The 19,907-nt window shown below is 38.1% G+C and overlaps 1 protein-coding gene across 2 annotated transcripts in view; it reads right to left on the reverse strand.

Moving 5' to 3' along the window:
• Window positions 1-230: 230 nt before the first annotated feature.
• Window positions 231-19,907, reverse strand: part of LOC131218989 (uncharacterized) — a 37,966-nt gene continuing 18,289 nt past the window's right edge. Inside the window, exons 2-4 of one of the 2 annotated variants that reach the window (XM_058213926.1) lie at window positions 3,537-3,725; window positions 879-940; window positions 231-801 (exon numbers count right to left, since the gene is read on the reverse strand). In XM_058213926.1, coding sequence (XP_058069909.1) covers window positions 592-801; window positions 879-940; window positions 3,537-3,725 — 461 coding nt within the window. In that variant the 3' untranslated portion in view covers window positions 231-591. The remainder of the gene's footprint in view (window positions 802-878; window positions 941-3,536; window positions 3,726-19,907) is intronic. The other variant, XM_058213927.1, reaches the window with a different exon arrangement.

The raw sequence follows: 19,907 nt of genomic DNA on the forward strand, positions 1-19,907 counted from the left end.
ATGGCATCAATGGGCTTATTTTCCTGAGATGACCTGAACCAAAATGACACGCAGGTCAGGCCAACCCATTGCCACCCGTACTCATGGGGAATTTATGTGGTGAGTCCCATCATACAGATTTTTTCGGTAACTGAATCATGGGACCCACATATCCAAAATGAAAACTAGATCGTATTGCACAAACTCCCCACCCCATGAAATACATACTACTAAAACAGAAATAAACGTAGTGAAGATGAAATCACATTACATTTTTCAAATATGTGCTGATAACTAAAAAAACAAACACACCTCTTACATACGACAAGGCATGCTAAATTGCACGCAAGTTCAGATGCATGGTCCACTTATCCGGTGGGACCCACCGTATTCAAGACATGGCCCAAAAATCAGAGTCATTGGATGATACCAGACATTTGCTCAGTGGCCTGAAGAAGCAACAAAAAGAAAAGGGCAGTTGTAATTTCTTCCTTAAATTCGGGAAATAGGACTTGAGCCATGGTGCATGGATGGAAGGTCCAGCAAGATGAGTGGTCCACATAGGTAGTATGCTAACATTACTAAGTTATTATGGCATCTATTTTACATCAGTTAGGGGGACCCACCATGCTTAGGGCCAGGATGATTTGGAGGAGTCGGCTGTGGAATGTAAGGAATGAGAGGAGTGCCATGTGGGGTGGGCCCTGGTTTGATAGACGCCTTTGAACTTGGAACTGGATCGACAGGGCGATAATCCTCCAAGTTTACACTGCTCAAGTCCCTCTTCTTCTTAAGAACACCATTCAGTTTATAAATCCTCTCCTGAGAAAGAGAGAATTGAATAAAAACCAATGAAAATAAAGTTTTAAACTGAAATCTGAGTGTGCATTATTATGTACCTTTAATTTCCTGTGTGTTGGCATTGTCAGGACCCTTTCTTCATTGTCATGGAAAACTGAATCTGTGTTTGGGTGAAAGTTGATATTCAGTATTAGAATGAATTGGACTCTTTCCATGGTAGAAATTACTATACCCTACTCATCCATAAATGTATATGATGTTGGGGATTGCACGGAAGTAAACCCGAATTCAATTAAATAAGAGGAAATCAAACATAAACCAAACAGATAAAGAACACATGAATATCATGCGAAAAAATTCTCACTGAAAAAAAATCATGGAACAAAGCAACAAACAATCCACTATGAAACGATATTACAAGAGATGTTTCACTTACAATGATGAGAACCCCATTCGAATTTTCCAAAATTCTAACTTTTCTTCTCTAGAATCCTTAGGAACGTCTTTGTAAACCCTTAGAATACCCTAATCCTGATTATACTTGATAAAACATAGCATCACAATCGGAATAGGAAACAAATTATGCACTTATGTAGTTTCATATACGTCGTCAATCTACACGTCAATTGATCGAGTATACCAAAGCTCGAGTGATTGAACTAGTCCAAAATTGTCTAAAGAGTAAAAAAGATTTATTGAAATTACTGTCGATCGATCGAGTATGGTCCAAAACTGTCTAGCGAGCAATCTATCTAATTTCGGAGAGGTTTGATTGATCGAGCATGACTGTTGATCGTTCAATGTCATCTAATTGTACATAGATTGAAGACATCCATTCAACATATGATTTTGTACATGCCAGCGAATGCTTTAGTTGTCCAAACCATTGATCTAAAGGGACACACGTTGGATTGGGGATTCCTAGGTTTTGTGAAAAATTGCAATTACAGGGTCAACGAAAATATGGAACAAAGAAAAAACACACCAAAAATTTACATGGTCTAACTAATTAAGATCAAGCCCTTGATATAGTGGAATGACATAATAAGAACTCACAAAATTTCATACATGCTATGCTAATCAGAATGCTCAAATCATGGCCCATTGTGGATGGATCACAACCTTTTTCAAACAATGTTGTGTATACAATGGATGAGTTAGGATATTAATCTAGGTCCAGGATCCAACCCTAGCCCAAACAAACACACTAGCCAAATACATATTCCACATGTATTAAACAAGTGGGGCCAGGTTGGTCTGTCATGTTGGGCCATGATGATATCCAAACTCACACCTGACCGTATTGGTTATTGCATCTTAAAACTCATGCCCAAGCTCAACCCATAGTCCTTCAGCCTCAGTCTAAGATCAGCTCAAATTGGTAATCTGCTATTTGAGCATGCGTATGGATGATCAGAATCGTCCAACGGATGGAAATCATTGGCCCATTGCCTAAGTACGAGCCCCACAAAAAAAAAAGACCCACCTATCCTATAAACATTATAAACTTTTGTTGTAGTAGTAGTAGTGCCTTTGTAAATATGTCAGCCACTTGATTTACTTACGGATAAATCGAGTGACTGGTGAGTCTAAAGCCACATTTTCACGAATAAAATGATAATCAATTTCAATATGCTTTGTCTAAGTATGAAAAATAAGATTGATTGTGAGATGAAGCGCTAAGATGTTATCACAAAATATTGTTAGAAGTTGTCTAAGTAATGACCAATGTCTCTAAGAAGAAACGTGAGCCACATGATCTCGGTTGTCGTAGATGCCATCACTCAATATTATACTTCCACACTTGATCGTGCAATAGTAGGCTACTTTTTTACACTCCAAGAGATACAATTACTCTCAAGATATGTACAAAACCCAGTGGTGGAGTGATGGGTAGTTGGACATTCGGCCTGATCTGCATCAGAAAACCCATATAACACCAAAAGATTTTTAGCAATCAATCGAACCCCATGATCAATAGCTCTTTAAACATAGCGGAGAATCCTTTTGACGAGCTAAAAATGAAATTTAGTAGTCTGATGCATGTATTGACATGTATGATTGATGCTAAAAGAGATGTCGGGCCGAGTGAAAGTTAAATATTGAAGCCCACACACAATGCTCTGATAAAATTGTGGATCGAAAAAAGGCTCATCATTATTAGATGAAGGATGTAGCTTGGACACCATTTAAATGGAGATGGGCTTGCAACCATACATTTGAGCTCAAGCAATGAAATTAGTAGCATACTTGGCTTGATTAAGAAAGAGTCCACCATTCAATTTTTAGACATCCACAACAAGAAAATAGTGTAAATTGTCAAGATCTTTCATAGTGAATTCACGACCTAAGAGAGATAGAAACCAGGTCAGAGTGACTAAGTTATCGCCAGTAACTATAATATCATTTACATATAATAGTAAAAGATCAATGGTTCCTTGGAGACTATGGCAGATGAAAAGAGACGAATTAGCCATGTTACAAAAGAACTCCAAGGATAGCAAAAAGTGATTGAATCAATCAAACTATGTGCGTGAGGCTTGGCGAAGCCTATACAATACTCGCTTGAGACGACAAACATGGTTTAGATGACGGGAGTCTTGGAACTAGGGTGGTTGCTCCATATACATTGGTTTTATGAGTCATCCATTTAGAAAAGCATTCTTGACATCTATTTGATGAATATCCCAGTTGTGAGCAAGAGCAATAGTAATAACAGTACGGATGGTGACTGGCTTAATAACTAGAGAAAATACCTGGAATTTGATTAAATCCTTTTGGAATGAGTCGAGCCTTTAGGTGTTCAAGAGTTCCATTTGAGTGAAGTTTTGTTTTGAAAACCCACTTGCACCCTACTAAATTCATTGTCGGTGATTGTGGAATGAGGTCCCATGTGTTGTTGTGAAGGACGGCAACAAACTCCTCTTCCATTTCCAAGAACCACCCTAGATGTTTCAATGCAGACTTAGTAGATTTGGGCTTGATAGGGATCATGTTAGCTGTATAGAGGTATTTGGGATTGGGCTTGAAAATGACATTATAGTTACTAGCGATAACTCAGTCACTTTGACCTGGTATTTGGGATTGAGCTTGAAAATGATTGAGTTATCGCCAGTAACTATAATTTGGAAGCCTAAGAAGAATACATGCTTAAAAAGATAAATTAAAGCTAAAAAACAAATCAAGCTGAAGGTGATGAAGAATTAAAGATTTGAAGGTCATTATTGAAGATTTCAAGTACCAAAGATCTAAGAAAATCAAGTACAAAGATGGAGAAAAGACTGAAAAATCACACAACCTGATAATTGAAATAATAGAATAGTCCAGTGATAAATTGAGGTCAGTTCGGTCTTACCGAAAGTGCACAGAATAGTCCAGTGATAAATTGTAATTTTCAGAAGTAATTTGGTTCAACACTTAGGTTCAAACAAAACTATGTTCGGTGCCACCGAACTGATGTTTAATGCGACATAAGAGGGATAGACTTCATATGAATATTGAAGAAATTCGATTACAACCGAGAGACTTAGTTAGTGCGACCAAAGGCTACCATCGGTGCTACCAAAGCATAACAAAAGTACGAAAATTTGAAGTTGGTGTCAAGTCAGTGCAAGTTTTTCATATTTAAAGGGATGTTTTAGGCTATTTTAGATATGAATTAAGGCTTAGAAGAGAGACCTAAGGGTGGTGGAGCTTCCACGGACCTGTCTTTCTTCTTTGATCAGTTGATTCTAGTTTGTCATTTATGTTTTTCTTTTTTCTTTTATAGGATGTTAGCTATGCTTGGCTAATCTTTTAGCTAAGGTTAAGAGATGAAGCTTGTAGTTAATTACAGTATTTAGTTTATTTAATTCAATAACATTGGTTTGAATGATGATAATATATTGAAATAGATTTGGATTTTACTTTAAATTCTTTGAATTATTTATTTATGGATTTTTTGTATACTACGGGTACAATGAATGCTTTGATTTAATAATTGTTTAGTTTAAATTAGAAAATGATTCAATCTGTACAATTGATTGATCTATTATCGTCCAAGGGTGACTTGGATGTTTTTGATCCCATGCTCTTAAAATTTGAGTGCATCATGAGAGAATCATTCAATCAAAATCATGTTTTATTAGTGTTGATGATTAGTTTAATATAATTATTCTCCAATTGGATATAATAGGAATTTGATTCCAATTGAATTATATATTGAATCGGTGAATGAGATATTGTGACTGCTATGAGTGGATTCCTAAATTCTTAGTATTTTATTTATTATTTTATATCATTTTTTACCTCGCTAGATTAAAAATTGAAACCAATTGTTAGCTTTAGATTGGTTTTAAGTCGTGTTCCCCATTCCTTGAGGATTCGACCTTGGTCTCACCGAGTTATTACCACAACGCAGCCTTACACTTGAAGTTGTCAATTCTTGAGTTTGATCAAGTTTTTGCGCCATTGTTGAAGAGTAGCATGAACACAATTAGGTTTATGTTTTCTAGGTTTTCTATTTAAAGTTAGTTTTTTCTTTTTCTTTTTAAAATTTTCTAACCTAGGGTTTTTAGGTTTTTTAATTTCATAGTTTTTTTTAGGGGATAGTTTTGTTTTAGATTTTCTAACATCGCTAACATTGTTTACTTGTTTTTGTTTGTAGGACCATATAGTTCTAATTTGTATCTTATCGTAACATCCCTCCTCCCTCCCTCTAATAGCTTTCCATATTGCTGTAGGATTTTATCTTCTATATGATTTTTATTTAATTTTTAAGTTTAGCTTTAGAATTAAAGTTTTATCATGTTCATGTTAGAGTGGACATGAGAATACTCTAATAAACTTCTAAGAGATGAGATATTGGTTAAAGGGCTAATAGATCACTATGTTACGAAACGCCCTGTCTCATAAATTAAGTGAAACTTCAATCAAGTGTCGACCGGGTTATAATGAAAACAAATATATGATGCTCCACTGGTTAAGAAGATAATGTGTGATTAATATATGGGTGAGAACGCTTATTAATAACCATCGAGTTCACCCACATATGACACATATGATCTTGATTGGTGGAACCATCATAGCTTAAATTAGAGAGGTGAACCAACCATTGATTTTAACAATTATTTCCTTGTGCCTTCTACTTATGAGATCACATCGAAGAAGACCTAAAAGGATTTGGTTTAGAGGTTCATGGATGTTCAAGAAAAAGTTAACCAAAATATCATGCAAACATTCCGCAACATCAGAACATCATTAGACATGTTTGCATCCTCCATTCAAAGAATTCAATCACGCCTTATTAATGAGGAAAAGACTTATCTAGCCTAGCCTCAGCCTAATCTAGAAATACAATGTGAGGAGAGTAATCTCAATCGCTTATTGAACATACTGAATTTAAGAACGATGAGAAGCTGGAGTATGTTCAAGAGTCTATGGTTCAGTTTCCACAAAGGTTGACCTCATCTAAAGCTCTAGTTAACAATAAAAGGATATATGAAATTTTCAAACAAGGTGATGTTATATAATCCACCAACATGACATGTTTGATTCCATTGTGGAGAGTCAGTCCCTCTTCACTGAATGTCCTGACTCTCTAGAAGTTTGCTTGGCACACTTTGAGGATTCTAATGATGACATTATTAAGGAAATAGTGAATGCATTGCAAGACGTTACCTTAGTAATTGATACTAGTAGGAGAAAATTTTATTATGAAGTGCTTCATTCCACTGATTTTGAATGTTTATCATCAAAGGTGGAGGAGTTGAAATCTGAACTGATGTTTGAGACCTTGAATTTTATAGAGACTATGCTAGCTAAGAACTTTACTGAAATTCAAATGTTTATAGTCTCTTATTTACCGTGGTGCACTGACATTAAAATTTTTCTACCACAGGTGAGTTTTATACAAGGTGGATACCTTAGGCAACAAAATAAGATATTTTGTTGAGGTTCATAAATTTGTCGGGACATTCATGCTCCAGGACATCCAATACTAATACAAAATGGGCATTTATATGATCTTGTTGAAAAGCTTGCTGAGAAATTTATTGAGATATTGGCCAGAGGAGGAAAGCATCTACCAGAATGAGTAGTTTTTCTTTTTTGATTTTTTAGATTAGGAGTTTATTGGTTTATTAGGATTAGTTTTTTTTATAATAGTTTTGTTTGAATGCTGAAACACCAACTTATAGGAAGTTTGTACTAGCACTTATATGTTGTCACTTTTTAGGTACTTTTCGTCTATTTTTCTTTATTTTCATTGCATTTAATTCTGCTTTTATTATATATGTTTATACATTAAGGACAGTGTAGAATTTAGGTTGGGGGTAGGTTTCTTTTTGAAATTTCTTTATTTGGGCTGAATTTTTAAGCTAAATTTTTTTTTGTGAATTTAAGTGATTTTGAACATAATCCATATATTAGAATGATAAGATAAGTAATATTTAAGATTTTTTAAACCTAAATTTTAGTTATTTGATAGATTTTAAAGTTGAGTTCGAAGTTATTAATTCTTAAAATTGAAAGTTTAAACATTGATTGAGTCATAAATTCACATGTCACATCTAGCTTACACATTAGAGTTTTAATTTGATATTGAATTGGTAACTTAACGATTATTGAGAATGATAGGAACCAAGCCTAGGAATTTGTCCATCATGTTCAAGTGAAAAAAAAAAAGATAAAAAAAAAGGAAAAGTAATACCCAACTAAAAAAATAGTTATTGTCGAAAATGCTTGCTTATTGGAAATTGTTCATGAAAGGACTATTGTGAAAAGAAAGAAAATAAGAAAATAGAGTGAAATTTGTTGATGGAGGAATTAAAAGCTATAAAAGTAGAATGTTGAATTGTAAGGCAAGTTTTGGTCTATGTTTTAGTTATCCTCAATATTCTTTTGATTATCAATGTTATAGTGAAAGTATTGAGCTGAACTTTGGTTATATTAAGTCTAGATTTTACTATACACTCATAAAACTCAATGTTTAGAAAATTTTCTAATTATAGGATTAATACTATGAACTTGATTAGGATAGTTACCAAATAGTAGAGTTTTAGGTGGAAGTATGACATCTATTAATGAATTTTAGATTTCTATAATCCGGATTATTTTTGGAATTGTTTGAGTTTATATGAATTTATTCATTTAGTTTCGAAATATCTTTCGCATATTTTGCTCGGGAATAGCAAATTGCTAGTTGGGGGTGTGATAATGCCTAAATATTACATATTTATCCTCTTAATCATTAACTTTTATAGTATTTAAGTGCTAATTTGATTTAATTATATATGATTTATACATGTGAGGTAATTTAGACGCCTAAGAAGAATACGTGCTTAAAAAGATAGATTAAAGCTTAAAACGAGATCAAGTTGATGGTGATGAAGAATTGGAGATATGAAGTCATTATTGAAGATTTCAAGTACCAATGATTCAAGAAAACCAAATATAAAGGATGAAAAAAAGAATGAAAAATCACATAACCTGATAACAAAAATAATAGAATGTTCGGTCCCACCTGATGTTAGTTTGGTCCGACCGAAAGTGCTTAAAATAGTCCAATGATAAATTATAATTTTAAGAGTTAATTTGGTTTGATACTTAGGTCCAACCGAAGCTATGTTTTTGCCACCAAAGTGATGTTTAGTGCGACCTGAGGGAGACAGAGACTTCAGATGAATATTGAAAAAATTCAACTGCAATCGAGAAACCTAGTCTATGTGGCCGAAGTGATGTTCAGTTCGATCAAAGGCTATCATCGATGCGACCGAAGGCTACCATTGGTGCGACTAACATATAAGAAAGTTGTAAATTTGAAGTTAGTTCCAAGTTCGGGAAAATTTTTCCTAATTATATGGGTATTTTAGGCTATTTTATATACGAATTAGGGCTTGAGAGAGAGACCTAAGGTGGCAGAGCTTCCATGGGGTCGTCCTTCTTCTTCGATCTTTCGGTTTTAGTTTGTCATCTATATATATTTTTTCTTTTTAGGACATTAACCATGCTAGGATAACCTCTTAGCTAAGGCTAAGGGATGAAACTCATAGTTAATTATAATATTTAGTTTATTTTATTCAATAAGATTGGTTTGAATAATGATAGTAGATTGAAATAGATTTAGATTTTACTTTAAAGTCTTAGAATTGTTTATTTCTAGATTTGTTGTGTACTACAGGTATAATGAATGCTTTAATTTAATAATTGTTTAACCTGAATTATAAAACTATTCAATCTGTACAATTGATTGATTTATTGTCACCTAAGGGTGCCTTGGATGCTTTTGATTCCTTGCGATGGAGATCTGAGTGCTTCATGAGAAAATCATTCAATCGAAACCATGTTTTATTGGTGTTGATGATCGATTTAATAGAATTATTCTCCAATTCGATATGATAAAACTTCGATTCTAATTGAGTTATATATTGAATTGGTGAATGAGATATTGTGATTGCTATGGGTGAATTCCTAGATCCTTAATCTTTTATTTATTATTTTAAAACTTTTTTTACCCTACCGGATTAAAAACACAAACCAGCCATTAGGTTTAGATTAGTTCTAAGCATTGTTCCCCATTCCTTAAGGATTTGACTTTACTCTCAACGAATTATTACTGCATCGCAGCCTTGCACTTAAAGTTATCAACCCTTGGGTTCGATCAAAATACGATAACAAATCCTTCTTAATAAACTCACTCCTTTCATATATTTGAAATACTTTTATCTTTTGTATCAAATTGGGTATGCATGAACTTGTAAAAAATTTGGAAGCATTGTAGAAAATCAAACTTGTGACGTAGTGGAAAAAACTAGGTAAATCTTGTGCTTTCATCTACAAATATGACATAATACTGAAATCCTTGTCAAGAAAGAATTGGAGTTGGTCCTCATAAATCACAATGAAATTTAACTAAAGGTTCATCAGAAAAAGTTCTTAAAGATAAAAATGGAAGCCTACATGACTTGGCCATTTGATAACTAGTGCAAACTACCTCAATTTTATTAAAACTAGTGCTGGAGATCAGCTTATTGTTTTGAAGAAAATCACCAACTTTCATTTGTGGGTGGCCGAGCCATTGATGCCAGACTTGATCTTTAGTAACTCTAGGTCTAGTTGAGAAAAATGCTTCTTATGTTCCTAGTCTAAAGGCGTAGTGATCACCACTTCTACTACCTGTTGCAATCAGTGCCCGAATTTTGTTGTCCTTTATCATAAACCCGTCTGATGAGAACTTAAAAATATACGGATGTTCAATAGTCATTTGGCTAACAGACAATATTATTTTTTAATATTTGAAACTACAAGCGCATTATTTAATTTAAACACTTTATTACCAAGCCCTATATCAGTTGACGCTATATGAGTAATGTCCAAAGCATCCCCATTGCCCACAAAAATTTTCTCAGGTCCAATATAGTTTGACAGAGTGTGAAGCTTACCAGGATCGGTTGTCATATGGGTTGATGCTCTAATGTCTGGGTATCAGGTTTCATCCTAATTATCATGTAGGGTCATGGCCGCCAGAGCTTGAGGAACGTCCTCCGGCTGATATGTCTAGTTGAATCGATGCCAAAAACGTATTGCCATATGGTTCGGCTTGTTGCAGATCTCACAAACTGCTCCTCTCTCCTGATTTGGACATTTCTTAGTGTGATCATACTCTCTTGATTTGGACGTTGCTTAGTGTGATCATACTTCTCAGATGGCCCTCCTTGAGAGCCAAAATCATCTATGTTGTTACTTTGCTGACCGGCCTAAGTGAAACCACGTCTCTTAGAAGAGAAACCCTGATTTCCTCCATGACTCTTTGAGTACGGATTTTTATTATTTCTCTGATTTTTATTTTTTTTTTGTTTGAATTTTTGTTACCACCTTAGCCTTGGAAACGTTGACCAAGGAAGGAAACATTGTGATCAAGGTCCTGGATATTGTGTAGATTCTTCATAGTCTCATGACTAAGAAGAAGAGGAAACTCGGCGTAAGAGGGAATTGGCAGTTTGACCACTGTTGTGAAAAACGACTCATACCCTTGGCCGAGTCCTTGAAGAATGTCAAACACCTTCCGACGATCATCTACTAGTTTTCCAATGGCTTAGAGATTGTTGTAGATATTTTGAATGCCTGAATGTACTCAGGCATTGTCAATGTTCCTTTGCGTAGAAGTTGCAATTGTTGAAGGAGAAAAAATTCTCTTGTGATTCTTGTGCAAAGTAATTATGAAGAACTGTCCAAACCTCATATGCGGTGTCAAGTCTGACCACCAATCCGAGCACTTCTTCAGACAAAGTTCTTGTGATCCATCCACTAAGAAGATGATCAGAACGCCTTTAAGAGAGATAGACTAGGTTGTCGATTTCATTCGTACCTTTAGCAGTTGAGATAGAGGTCCTATGATCTGGAATGGTAAGTTCACCATTGATAAATACAATCACATCTTGACTCTCAATGAGTCCCATGATTTGTGTCTTCCAAAGTAAGAAGTTTGATTGGCACAAAATTTCCTACGTTAAGAGAGGATGGATAGGGATAGGTCTCACTAGAAGAGGAGGATGTCATTGCTAATGGTATAGAAGAAATTACAGTTAAAGGATAAATCTCACAACTCACCCTACTCCGATACTATGAAGAGAAAATAGGACCCAACCAAACTACTTTCGTAACTCTCTTTCTCAAAACGTAAGTTTGCGAGAGATTTTCTTAAGATATAAATAGAGGATAATTACAATCGTATACAATATCTTTTGACATTTTAAATTTTGGATTATAATCATGTTAGATTACGTAAGATGGAGAGATAACTATTTGAAGAATCCTGGCTATCTCATATACATGAAGAGTCCTTCTATGTTGAAGACTCTTTGCCATCGGTTTCAATAAATGAAGAGCTCTTTTATATGGAGATTGCTACCGAAGAGTCCTTACATGTTGGTATTTTTGATTTAGTTGAAGAGTGTTGGCCAGTTGACGTATGTGAGCATATCGATTCCCATAATTATTTACATCCAAATTTAGGAAAATTTACCATAATTCATCTAAAAGCAAGCTTTAAATCTATTCCCATAAGTATTTACATCCAAACACAATTCTTCCCAAACCATTCTTCATGGGACACTTATTCGAGACCCGCCAAGTTCTGTGGGCCCATTACAATGTTTGTGATATATCCATTTTGTCTATCCTTTCTCAAGCTCATTTTAGAACATGACCCCAAATATGAGAGAGATCGAAAACTCAAATGGGTTATACCTTAGAAACCTTTCTAGGGCTCACCATGATGTTTAGATGCAATCATGATTGTCACATGGGTGAAGAAAAAGAAGAAAAAGAAAAAAAACCCTAATCCAAAAGGACGTGATTGTTTACCGAAGTCTTCATTAGCTCTCTCGCTATTGAAGTTATATGAAATGATTCAAAGAGGGAGATTGACGTGGTTAAAATCTAAGTAACAAATGCTCTTTGGTTAGAGAAAAAAAAACATCGATTGGGGTATGAGTTAAGTGTACTCAACCACGAGAGGTTTTCTCTCTCCATTAGGCTCTCTCCAGCTCTCTGTTTCTCTCCCATTATTACTCACAATTAGAGTTGTACACGAGGCTCAACTCGGTCCTTGCGCCTGACTGGCCAGCTCAGCTCGGCTTAGTCGACAGCTCGAGCCAGCTTGAGTCGAGTTCAAGCCGAGCTTAAGCTTAATCTTTGAGTTGAGTTCAAATTTAGATTTTATGATTTTATATATATATGTGTGTGTGTGTGTGTGTGTGTGTGTGTGTGTGTGATCTCATGGGAACTTCCCATGATGTTGAGCTGTGTGGGCCCCACCTTGATGTGTGTCTAACATCAACACCGTGCATTTGATGGGTCCCCTTTAGGTTATGGGATATCCCAAAAATCAGCCGTATATCGAACTGAGGTGGGCCATACCATCTAAAACCATATGAAGATATGCCCAAAACATGTAAAAGTACTTAGTGGGGCCCACTAGTGTTTTGGATGCAGCTGAAACTTGGTCTCACCCCTCATCCAAGTGGGATATATAAAATGGATGGGCTAGATTTGTGAACCACATATAGGTGAGCCCAATAAATGATTATGAATGTTTTAATGAGAGGGTAACCCCTATCAACTGTTACATGTGGTGTGGCCCACCCAAGTCTTGGATTGACTTGATTTTATAACTCCTGGCCCACCTTAAAATGATGCATCTGATTGATGGGGTATATGTTCAACACACATCATGGTGGGGCCCATATAACTCAACCTCACGGGAAGTTCCCATGAGGTGGACCTCATATTACCATTTCCCATATATAACAAAATATTTATATTAAGTGAACCTGATCCAAGTTGAATCAATTCGAACCAAGTAAGTTCGAGCCAAGTTTCAAGTCAAGTCGAGCGCAGTCCAGTTTGAAATAGGCTTGAAACTTTTTCGAGCTAAAAAAATTAGCTTGACTAAGCTCTAACGCAGTTTCAAGCCAAGTGGAATCAAGCTTTTCCAAGTCGAGTTGAGCAAGTTAACCAAGCTAACTTGGTTTGTGTACAGCTTTACTCCCACATTGTCTTTTCCATATGGCATTCGACAGAGAGCCCATTGGACCCATCGTTAATGGAAAAGTGCATGTATCGAAAAGAAGAGCAAAAAGAGGGAAACAGAGGTTGGGCACGAGGCTTCTATTCAACTGCCTCAATGCGACCCTGGTGAACACGTTGGGGTCTAGACCAGATGAGAATAGTCCCAGGGCGATGGCTTGTCGTAGGAAGGCAGCCCCACCCAGGTGGGACAGTGGTGGAGAAAGTGAGGGGACTATTGAGATGTGGAGTCACATCTGGGCAGTGCCACTTGACCAGTCGAGTGGGCTGCTTGACCAGTCGAGGGCTGCCTCGACTTAAAGTCCAGTTAGCTATGATTTTTTAGGTCCACGGTGTTCGATCGTTCGAGGCCCTTGCTCAACCAGTTGAGGTTACGCAGATTCGTTTCCTGATTTTACACGGATTGCGGATTTTTGACACGGTTTCATAAGAGGTGTGAAAGGGAAGTTGCCTAAACTATAAATAGGGGTCCCTAGGGCTTTTCTAGGGTTATGAGAGTTATTTTAAAGTGTAGGTAAATGATTTTCTCTATACATCCAAGGGAAGAGGTTAGTATATTGCTTGTAGTCTCGTTTTCTTCATAGTGAAAGTTTGCACCTGTGGTTTTTTACCCTTGTTGGGGTTTTTCCACGTATATGCTGTCTTGTGGTTTGCTTGGTATGCTTTGATTATACTTTCTAATTTATATTTCTTCTTATTTATCATTTGTGGGTGAGACTGGAGATTGGATCTCGGTTCACTGCATCGTTGGCGTGTTGCGCAACAACTGGTATCAGAGATATTAGTTTAGTTCAAGTGAGAGTGATGACGGAAGAAGGGAAGACTAAAATTGTGAAGTTTGATGGTTCAAACTTTACTTTCTGGAAGATGCAAATGGAGGATTATCTACATCAGAAGGACCTTTATATTCCTCTAGGAGGAAAAGAGAAAAAACCAGAAAAGATGACAGATGATGAATGATCTTTATTGGATCGGAAGGCTCTAGGAATGATCTGACTCTCTTTGTCTAAGAGCGTCACCTTCAATATATCTAAGGTGAAGAATACAAAAGAATTAATGAAAACCCTAGTTACGATGTATGAAAAACCCTAAGCATCCAACAAGGTTCATCTTATGAAATGGTTATTCAACATGAAGATGTCAGATGGCGGGAGTGTGGCTGAACATCTAAATGAGTTCAATACAGTTACGAGCCAGTTAGAATCCGTTGGCATTATTTTTTAGGATGAGGTCAGGGCGTTATTGATCTTGTCCAGTTTGTCAGACAGTTGGGATGGTTTGGTGATTGCTTTGAGCAATTCTTCAAAGTTGACAAAGCTGAAATTTGATGGTGCGGCCAGTCTAATTCTCAGCGAAGAATATAGAAGAAAGGCTTTAGGAATTTCAGGGGATTCAGGTAATGCTTAAACGTTGAAGGAAGAGGAAGATCGCCGAACAAAAGAGGCAATAAACAATGATGTTCTAAGTTAAGGAAGAAGTCCAATGGACCGAAAGAGAAAGACGGGTGTTGGCATTGCGGAAAAAAAGGACATATGAAATGTGATTGAAGGACGCTTAAGAAACAATAAGGAAGCTCTCAAGGCGGGAAGGATTTAGTGAATCTATTAGAGGAGAGTGACACAGAGGCGTTGATTTTGTCTCTTGATGCGAGGAATGAGTCTTGTGTCATAGACTCGGGTGCTTCGTTTCATGCCACTTCATGTAAGGAAGTTTTACGTGATTATATGTCAGGTGACTTTGGGAGAGTCTACCTAGGTGATGATGAGCTGTGCAATATTGTTGGAAAGAGGACGTTCATATAAATCAGAAAGATGGAACGATTTTGAAATTGAAGGATGTCATACATGCACCGAGTTTGAAACGGAACTTGATCTCTGTGGGACAGTTGGCCGATACCGGATATGTGATGACCTTCACCAGTAATTCCTGGAAGATCACAAAAGGTGCCTTGGTGATATCTTGAGGCAAGAATGATGGAACTTTGTACGTGATTTCAGGATCGTATAGTTCACTAGTAGTCATATCAACTGGAGTAAATGGGCAGTTATGGCATCAGAGGTTGGGTCATATGAGTGAGAAAGGGATGAAAGTGTCATTATCAAAAGGGAAGCTATCAGGGTTGAAGTCTATTGACTTGGAATTCTGCGAGGACTGTGTGTATGACAAGCAGAAGAAGGTAAGTTTCAAGAAAATAGAACGCGCTCTAAAGACGCATCTGTTGGAGCTTGTACACATTAATGTGTGAGGACTTGTAACGCCCCAAAAAAATCCGTACAAAGACTCGAGTACGACTTCCTGTAAAAATCACTAAGGACTAAATCCTTTAAAAATTAGACAAGAATTAGCTAAGTGCCAAACTAGATTATCTGTGAAATTAGCTCTAACGGCTTTAAATACGAACTATAAGGCCCAAAACGCGTAGAATCATTGACGCTACATCACCCTGAAATCTAGGATCAATCCCTAAACTCGGTTGCTCTCGGGAGCACACTGAAACTCTGTATCGAACCTGGACCGCGTGTTGAAAGTCCGATTATTGTAAAACTATACAGTTATGACCGCCTTGCTGGACTTGACAACTATCTCAGAAATCAAATCCAGATAGTGTCCAAAAACACACAACTTGAGCTCAGAGCGAAGTGTGTGAGAAATGCGAATATCTTTAGGAAATGAACTAAAACTTAAGTGAACCGAGTCATTCACTTGTAGGCCAAATGTAAGGATTCAGACCATTGGAATCTGACCCAATTACACCCTTGGATCAGGGAAAGTTTCCAACACATGTCAGTATACTTGTGACGCTGATCGCATATCGGTGACCGTTGAACTGAAACTGGTCCCCCGCAGCCGATCCACTGATCCGATCAGAATGAAAACTTAAATTGACCTAGATCCAATGTCAGGAAGCTTAAGTCTGACCGCATGCAGAAAAGGGGCCGCTAGATGTGCCCCGTTGAGCTGAAACAACCGACTTTTGGCTATAACCTAAGTATACCATGACCCTGGGGCCATTCCCATCACTTCTCGACCTATATAAGGGTCTTAAACCCTCTCTCTCCCTTCACATACGAATTTCTAACCCTAGGTGAGAGAAGAGAAAAGAAATATAAGGAAAGAAAGAGAAAGTGAGAGAGAGAGAGAGAGTTGGCGTTTGTTCCTGAGATTTAATCCCATCACTCCACGTGCTTAACCACCATACTTGTATCACTTTTTCGATGATTCCAACTCCGTACTTGGGTAAGAAAATCCAACCCTAATCTGTTTAAGGGTTTTCAATAGTATACGTGATGAAATAGCTAACCTATTTGATGCTATAGGTTGCCGTTATGCCATAGACAAAGGCTTAGTGTTTAAACTGAGTTTGTTTCGAGTCTACTGGCAAAAGGTACGGACTATAAATGTTTAGGTTATGGTTTTCAAGGCTTTCAATGTCAGTTAATGGTTTATGACTGACTTGAATGCTATCACATGCTTAGATACGATGTTTCCTGCGCTTTACACATATATATGAACTATGTTGAATATAGTGTATTTCATGTGTTTGTTGATATGCTTGAATGAATATGGAATTATGATTCGTGCTTGTCATGATTATTAATTGTAAATGCATGATCACTGTATACGTGGCACCTCCTTATGAAAGGATTTGCTGTAACATGTGTTTTAACTAAGTTATTACATATATGTAATGTGTGTAGTCTAAGTGTTTGACAAAATGACTAAATGAGTAAATGCTTGTTTAATGGTATGACATAAGGGTGTTGAGACAGGATCCTCAACCCCCTTATCTATACTTATGGTATCCTTATGTAAGCTATCTACTATTACATGACTTGTGGTGAGAGGCCTATGTATATTGACATGTACACTATGTGTTTGTTAAAATACTCAAATAAGATCTCTATGTGGATTGATTGTCACATGCTATTCTTGACTATCACATGTGAAATAAATTATTTTGGAGTATGTTTGGGACTATGGTATAGTTCAGGCAATCGGTAACGGGTCCTATATTGGTGGTTGAGGTTGTTTCACCACACCAGATGTGTTCGATGAATCCGATTCGTACTTGGGTTATCGACATTGGTTAGGCCACACGGAGTGCTTACACACTTCATGTTAATCAACTCGATGAGCGCTCGTACCAGTCGAGCTCGTCAAGTAACCCTATTGGCCTGATCTATTTCACCATGTATGGATGCTACTGCTTGAACCTAAGGTACCAAATTCACTCACTAGTGGAAACCCCGTTAACCTTGGTACCTCAATCTGCTAAGACTCATTAGTTAGACATGGTGGTATGGGACATTGTGGTCGAGCTGTCGGCCTACGTTGAGGCGACGAGCCTCATGAGCCGAATACGGTAGTATGGGACACTGTATTCGAGCTGTCGGCCTATATTGAACAGGTGACGAGCCATTTGTAGTGACCTCGAGCATACTTTGAGATTGCGTTGAGGCGACAAGTCTTTCGCCAGCAATTAGAGTATAAACTAGGCCTACCTCGGCGCAGCCTGACTGTGGTCCCCAGTCGGGTTGGTGACGAGCCTTCGAAAATAGACTGCTAGTTGGTAGGGCATTGATGGTAGTGACCTGAACTTGCGTATCGTATGTGACTGCTAGGATTGACGACCCTAGAATGTATCACTGTTTAGGAATTGATATAAGGGAGGTACCTTAGCTTCCCAATCCTACTGTATGAAAAGGCCTAATAAGAACCTGATAATCACACTCATGCACCACATTGCATGTGCCGTTTGGTGTTGGGTAGAGCACTGAGGAAATGACTGACATGCCGCGACCGTGAGATGAAGATCGCAGAGGGAGTGTAGGCGAGGGCATGCATCATTATTACATACCATTCTTGCATTAATCACAGTGCTTAGGGATGTTTGATTGTATTGTGTTATCATTACTGCTTGACTGAATTGATAACATGTTAACCTTTGCTTTATTGTTCCACTGAGTTGATCACTCACTCCCTCATTATGGGATGGTGTTTTAAACACCAACTAGACCCTATTGTAGTTTCAGATGATGGCGTAGCCTGCGAGGCGGAGCCGGACTTTAAGGATGATGAGGAGGCATTCTCATATATGTAGTATTTAGGCGGGTCTATGTAGACCATGTCCTGATCGACGGGGTTACAGGGATGCTGATGAGAAGTATTTCAAGAGTGCATGTGAAAGAGATCGCCGCACATGATACCTTTGTGGCCGCTTGGTCCATTGGAGCAACCGAGGCACTTGCCTCCCATCGATCAAGATGACTCCTGATTTTCGCCTACTCCACCATATATTCACAAACAATGTGTATCCCAGGTGGAGCAACCGCACTGAGTGCACGCACTTAATGGTAGACTTCTTGTACCGTATCGGGCAGGGAGATAACATGTGCTTGCTTACCTTTATCCTATGTGAGATAGTCATGGTTGCCCGTTTTACTAGGACAGCGACTACACTTCCATTTACTCGACTCATATGCAAGCTTGCTCACGAGTTCGGCTACAAACTTTGCCCCGATGTGGTGGTGCCGATTCACTTTATAAACGACACCACACTCGCTAACATGAGAATTGGGCCGCTACAACGACGTGTTTGGTCCGAGGACGAGGAAAATAGCTACGAGGCTGAGAAGAGTGAAGAAGAAGAGGAAGAGGAAGAAAAATGAGATAGAGGAAGAAGGAGAGTAGGAAGAGGAAGAGGAGACTTAGGACACTGATGAGGGCTCTCCTCTTGCTACACATGAGCATGACAATAATCAGGCTGCTTTAGAAGCCCGTTTGGCTCAGATTGAGGAGGGCCGGATTTTCCTGCGACAGGAGGTCAGAGAGATCCGGGCCAAGCTTGAAGAAAGCCAGGGCCTTCATGAAACAGGAATTCAAGAAAGTGTCTTGCACCTTGAAGGCTCTCCTGTGCTGCATGCAGGACAAGGGTGCCCTTCCTCCATCACCAGATTTGGACGACGAGTCATATGTGTAGTCGTCTCTTAGATTGCCTTGTTGCTAGTCTTCTGTCATGATCCATGTAAGGCTACATCCCATGTATTGTGACGATTTTGGTTAAATGAAATGCATGAAGCTCCTTTTGTTATAGAATGTGTAAAATGCTGTGTAGTTGAGTTTGTGAGCATGCTGAGTCTGACCTGGGTTGCGCCCTATGTTGTATATAGGGAATGCCACCTAAGGCCACATGGAGTACTGCACGTCTCACTCTTGGCGATTCGATTGACGGGGCACCTCCCCTACGCGATAGCCGTATGGACTCCATTTCGGACTCGATTCACGATACTATGCCGGATTCTCAGTCAGCCACTGGCCTCACTAATGTGCCTACACCTGTTACACCATCGGTTCCTGAGCAGAACCGTTCGTCTACCTCGACGCCTCACATACTGCAGTCCACTCCTCCTCCTGATAGGCTGGAGCAGATGATGCTGTTGATGTAGCAGCAGTAGATGCAGCACCACCAGTAGCAGCACAGTTCTTGGCCACCATCGTAGGGGCTTTTGCTCAGAATATGGACACGGCCCCACCTGCACCACCAGTGCACCCTGCTGGAA

Source organism: Magnolia sinica, chromosome 11, assembly GCF_029962835.1.
Source record: "Magnolia sinica isolate HGM2019 chromosome 11, MsV1, whole genome shotgun sequence".
NCBI lineage: Eukaryota > Viridiplantae > Streptophyta > Magnoliopsida > Magnoliales > Magnoliaceae > Magnolia > Magnolia sinica.